The following is a 5,932-nucleotide window of genomic DNA, read 5'->3' on the forward strand; positions in this document are numbered from 1 at the left end:
CACGAAGGCCTTGCCGCAGTCGGGACAAGCGTGTGGCCGCGCGCCGGCGTGGATCTTCAGGTGCTCAGCCAGGTTGGAGCTCTGGCTGAAGGCCTTGCCGCAGTCCGGGCAGGCGTGTGGCCGCGCGCCCGTGTGCACGCGCTGGTGCTCCAGGAAATTGGAGTTCCAGCTGAAGGCCTTGCCGCAGTCCGGGCACTCGTAGGGCTTCTCGCCCGTGTGCGTGCGTCGGTGCTGCACCAGCGTGGTGCTCCGACCGAAGGACTTGCCGCAGTCCGGGCAGCGGAAGGGCTTCAGGCCGCTGTGTGTCTCCTGGTGGTGGATGAGCTGCGAGTGCGCGCGGAAGGCCTTGCCACACTCCCCGCAAGCGTAGGGCTTCTCGCCGCTGTGGATGCGCTGGTGCTGGCTGAGGTTGGAGCTCCACGCGAAGGCCTTGCCGCACTCGGGACACGTGTACGGTTTCTCGCCTGTGTGCACGCGCCGGTGCTGCAGCAAGTAGGAGCTCTGGCTGAACGCCTTGCCGCACTCCCCGCACCGGCAGCCCGGCTCCTCTGGGAGAGGCGGAGGGCGCAACGTCCAGTCTACATACTCCCCGGGCCCAGCCCCGTCCCGCCCACCATCTGCGGGGCCCAGCTCCCTGTCGGGGCCCCCCTGTTCGTCCGCTGCCCCCAGTGTGGCTTGCTGCCGCTCGCTGTCCCCTGCCTCCCCTGGGACCTCCGTGGAGTCTTCCCAGGCCCCCCAGCCTCCAGACACAGTCCCCTCAGAGGGGCGCCTCGTGGCAGTCTTCACACTGCAGAGGCCCCGGCCTTCCTTTGGGGCCGTCTGCAGGTTCCACCCTCCTGGGGACTCCATCTGGCGCCTGTGACCTAAAACAGGAGAGAAAAAGTAAGTGCCTTAGAGAATACAAAGAACACCAGTCAGAGGGCCTTTGGGAGACATGACGGTGAGTGGGCTGTCATCCCCACTCTTCTCCTCCACGGCCCTGGATGCCCAGTGCCCTCTGGAGCCTGGAGCAGGAAGTTCAGCAGGCGGGCTAGACACTCAGGGGACGGGCCAGCACTCTGGGCCTGCCTGACAGGGCCACGTGCACATCCCCACACCTGGCCCCGCCCAGCAGGAGGGGAGGGGGTGCCAGCATCGTGGAAGGACTCAAAGCTGCCCACGCACCTGCACTGGCCGTACTGTGGCACCACTCTCCTCCCCTTGCTTGATTCCTGCTGCAGGCGCTCCACCAGGGCGGTGGACTCTCAGGACTGCCTGGCCACTGCTCCTGCGCGTAGACCTGGATCTCTGGGAGCAGTGTGCCCAATAACAGCTCCAGCACCAAGAGCTCCAGCATCTGCTCCTTGGAGCAGGCCTTGGGCATCAGCCACTGGCAACACAGCTCAAGCAGCTGAGCCAGGGCCCCTCGGGGCCCTGCTGCCTCCTCGTAAGGGAACCCCCAGAAGCACTGGCCAGGGCTCTTGGAGCTGGGCTCACCCACCATCAGTTCCAGTGGACTCTGGAGGACCTGGGGGGCCAGGACTGATGCCCCACTCGTCTGGGCAGCCATCCTGCCCCTTCCCCAGGGTACTTCCCCAGGGTACTTTCTCTGGAGCTGGAAACAAAGGTGAGCCTGTGAGCACAGCAAGGCCACGAAGGTCCCCTCCTTGGGACCACCTGAGACTGAGTAAAAATGGAAGAATGGGGGTATCAGCGCTTCTGGCCCCCAGCGTCAGCATCTTTGCTCACCTGTGTGTCCAGGTGCCTGAGGGACACAATGAGGTGCCATGGCTGCTTGTACCATCCATTCCCCTCTCCCTGCTTTTCTTGAGGGTCCCTGCCCTGCCCTGTCTCCTTGGCTCCCTTCACCCCACACACAGAACACCTAAGGCAGAGATTGTGAACAGGACACCCGGAGTCCGACCAGCAGATGGGTCCTGTTTGTCCCCTCCAGGAAGTGTTTTAAAAATGTAAGTTAGGCCAAGCACGGTGGCTCATGGCTGTAGTCCCAGCACTCTGGGAGGCCGACGCAGGCAGATCACGAGGTCAGGAGTTCCCCAAGACCAGCGTGGCCAACATGGTGAAACCCCCTCTCTACCAAAAATACAAAAATTAGCCAGGTGTGGTGGCAGGTGCCTGTAATCCCAGCTGCTCGGGAGGCGGAGGCAGAGAACTGCTTGAACCTGGGAGGTGGAGGTTGCAGTGAGCCAAGATTGTGCCACTACACTCCAGCCTGTGTGACAAAGTGAGACTCTGTCCCAATAAAATAAAATAAAAAGAGAATAAAGTACTGATACACACTACAAGGTGAATGAATCATGAAAATATTATGCTAAGTATAAATGAAAAAATTCAGACACAAAATACTTCATATTATGTGATTCCATTTATATGAAATATCCAGAATAGATAAATCTATAAGAGACAGAAAGTAGATTAGTGTTTGCCAGGATCTAAAGGGAAGACAGAAATGGGAGATACAGCTGTGGGAGTGATGAAAATATTCTGGAATTAGTGGTGATGACTGTGCAATACTGAACATACTAAAAACCACTGAAGCATACACTTTAAAAGGATGAATTTTATGGTATTTATGTTTTTTAAAAAGTTACCAATCTCAAAAGCTTAAAAACTGGATGACTCCATTTATACAATTCTTTCTTTTTTTATTTTTTTTTTTTGAGACAGGGTCTGGCTCTGTCACCCAGGCTGGAGTGCAGTGGTATGATCTCATCTCCCAGGCTCAAGCCATCTTCCCACCTCAGCGTCCCAAGGAGCTGGGACATCAAGTGCGTGCCACCGTACCTGGCTAATTTTTTATTTTTTTATTTTTGAGAAGGAGTTTCACTCTTTCGGCCAGACTGGAGTGAAGTGGCACAATCTCGGCTCACTGCAGCCTCTGCCCCAGGATTCCAGCAATTTTCCTGCCTCAGCCTCCTGAGTAGCTGGGATTACAGGCACAAGCCTCCCCTCCCATCTAATTTTTGTGTTTTCAGTAGAGATGGGGCTTCACCATGTTGCTCAGGCTGGTCTTTAACTCCTGAGCTCAAGGGATCCACCGGCCTTGACCTCCCAAAGTGCTGGGATTACAGGCATGAGCCGCCGAACCTGACCTCTAATTTTTCAAGATGCCACTTTTAGGGGAACTGGGTAAAGGGTACATAGGGTATGCATTATGTGTTACTGCATGTGAATTTATAATTACCTCAAATCAAAGGTTAAATTTTAAAATAAAATGACATCCGATTTCAATAAAAATCCATATTTGTGTCTTGAAGACCCAGAAATCCGGGCCCCCAAGGGCCCATGTTTCTTAAGGTGGAGCCCGTGCGGCACCGCTGCCCCTTCATCCAGGGCCTGTGCTGTGCGACCCCGACTCGCCAGCCCCAGCCCCCTCTAATAGGGCTGCCGTCCTGAGTCATTCCTCGTCGTGGGATACCATGTGAGCCCCGGAAGGTCCTTCCTGTCGGCCTCGCTGCTCCAGCCTCCCCGACGTACTCACATCCACGCCGCGTGCCCTTTCTGAACCTGAACGCCTCCTCCTCACCACGACACGATCAGAGCCACCTCCCGCGTCAGTCCCAGCGCCCACGCCCCCAACAACGGGCACTCGTCTCACCGGTCACGGGTATTTGTGTCTCCCCACCAACCCCCAAGGCCTAGAGTGGACAAATACGGGGTGGATGAAGGGGAGGAGGCTGCGGCCGGGTGGCGCGAGGCCTGTGCGGGCAGCTCCGCAGGCTCGGAGGCGAGGCCCAGCCTGGTGAGCTCTGGAACTACGAGGGGCGGGTGGGGGTTGATGAACGAATAAATGAATGTGGGAAGAAATGATGGCGCGGCAGGACATGAAGGCGGAGCCACAAGGCTGGAGGAGTGATGAGTGAATGAGTCAAAGAATAAACGAGCAGGAGGAACGAGGCTACAGAACTGAACGCCATACGGTTCGCGTTCACCCAGCGAGCGGCAGACAGGAGCCGTTTCCGCCCCGACCACGGTGGCCTCTGGCCCGTGCAGAGCCACTTCCGGGCCGCTCTGGAGGGCGCGGAGGCCTATCTCTGTGGTCCCAGAGGGCACTGCTCAGGGCCGAGCCCCGCCCTGCCTCGCGCGGCGGGAGTGGTTGGAGCCGGAGGACGGATCTGTGCTTGGCCGGAGGGTGTCCGCCGGCGTCACTCACCGTCCTCAGCCCGCCCCTGCGTCCACTACGCGCTGCCTGAGAGGGGCCCGCACGGAGGCACGGGAAAAGGTAGGAGGGGGGTACCGGGTCTCCTGGGAGGCGCGGTTGCATTCGGCGGAGCGGCCCAAAGCCTCGCGGTTCTCCCCACCGCGCCTGCGTAACTGTGGCGCGGCTGCGGGCGCGCGCCTTCTGGTTCCCGTGGGGCGGCGCCAATGCCGAGCTACTCTGGCGTCCTGCGTTGCCATGGATGCGCTCCGCCCCTTCCTGTACCCGGCGCGCCTCTGCGGCACACATCCCACAGCTACACGGGCGCCCGCGGCTGCCCGGATCGTGAACGCAGGTCGGGCCGATGTAGCTCCTCCCTGGCCGTCCTCCTCCGGCCCCAGGCCGTCTTTACCAGCCTGGAAACTCGCTGAGTTCACGCCACTGAGCTGCATCTCACACCCACGCGCTGTGGAACACCCACTAAGCTGGCATCCCCTAGAGTCGGTGTCTCGGAAGCTAAGCAGGGTCGGGCCTGGTTAGTACTTGGGAGACCGCCTGGGAACAGCGGGTGCTGTTGGCTAAAATAAATAAGCCGGGCGCGGTGGCCCACGCCTATAATCCCAGCACTTTGGGAGGCCGAGGCGGGCAGATCACGAGGTCAGGAGTTTGAGACCAGCCTGACCAATATGGTAAAACCCCGTCTCTACTGAAAATACAAAAATTCAGGTTGTTGGCGTGCGCCTATAATCCCAGCTACTCTGGAGACTGAGGCAGGCGAATCGCTTGAACCGGGGAGGCAGAAGTTGCAGTAAGCCGAGATCGTGCCACTGCACACTCCAGCCTAGGTGACATAGCAAGACTCCGTCTCAAAAAACAACATAGACCGGATGCTGTAAGCTAAAATAAATGAATAGCTAGAGACGGGGTCCCGCTGCATGGCCCAGGTTGGTCTTGAACTTCTGGGCTCAAGTGATCCTCCCACCTTGGCCTCCCAAAGTGCTAGGATTACAGACGTGCGTGAGCCACTGCACCCGGCCTCCAGGAGCTTTTTTTGTACCAATTTTTCCCAGTTTGTACTAGGGAGCTCTCACCCCAGCCCAGGTGGTTTAGGCAGGTGTGGGTACATGGCCCAGGTACGCAGCACGGGGCAGTCCATCCCCCTGGCCCTGGCAATGGTCGCTTTGGGCCTGTTAGCATCATGGGACTTCTCTCTTAACTGTTAGGGACTCTATCTGCTTTGAACCTGAGGCTGTGAGCACCTGTCAGCTGGGGCAGCTGCTGCCTTCTTGCCCTCATGAGGGATGAATCTGTTAAGAGAATGGAGTCCATACAGAAAAGCAGAACTGAGGGATGGTGTGTTAGTTTCCTGTGGTTATGCAGCAAATTACCACAAATTTAGTGGCTTAAAACAGCAGAAATATATTCTCTCGCAGTTCTGGGGACCAGAAGTCTGACATCGATATAACTGAGCTGAAACAAGATGTTGACAGGGCTGAGCTCCCTCTGGAAGCTCTAACGTAGAACCTTTGCTTGTCTTTTTAGCACCTAGAGCTGCATTCCATGTATTCCTTGGCTTTTGGTCCTTTCCTCCATTATTAAATAACTGGTAACGTCTTACTCTTTCTCTCATTAAGTTAAAATATTTAACGTATGTTCATTTTATCTCATTTGCCTGAGAGTCAATTTTAGCTTTAAAAAAATTTTTAGGCTGGGCGGGGTGGCTCAAGCCTGTAATCCCAGCACTTTGGGAGGCCGAGACGGGCGGATCACGAGGTCAGGAGATCGAGACCATCC

General features: G+C 57.2%; 1 protein-coding gene across 1 annotated transcript in view; it reads right to left on the minus strand.

The window, feature by feature from the left end:
- The window catches only part of ZNF837 (zinc finger protein 837), a 20,461-nt gene that overhangs the window by 1,056 nt on the left and 13,473 nt on the right, over positions 1-5,932 (minus strand). Inside the window, exon 4 of the mRNA XM_011959134.1 lies at positions 4-241. Within this exon, the coding sequence (XP_011814524.1) occupies positions 4-241 (238 nt within the window). The remainder of the gene's footprint in view (positions 1-3; positions 242-5,932) is intronic.

This window comes from Colobus angolensis, unplaced genomic scaffold, assembly GCF_000951035.1.
Source record: "Colobus angolensis palliatus isolate OR3802 unplaced genomic scaffold, Cang.pa_1.0 Scaffold480, whole genome shotgun sequence".
In the NCBI taxonomy this organism is placed as follows: Eukaryota; Metazoa; Chordata; class Mammalia; order Primates; family Cercopithecidae; genus Colobus; species Colobus angolensis.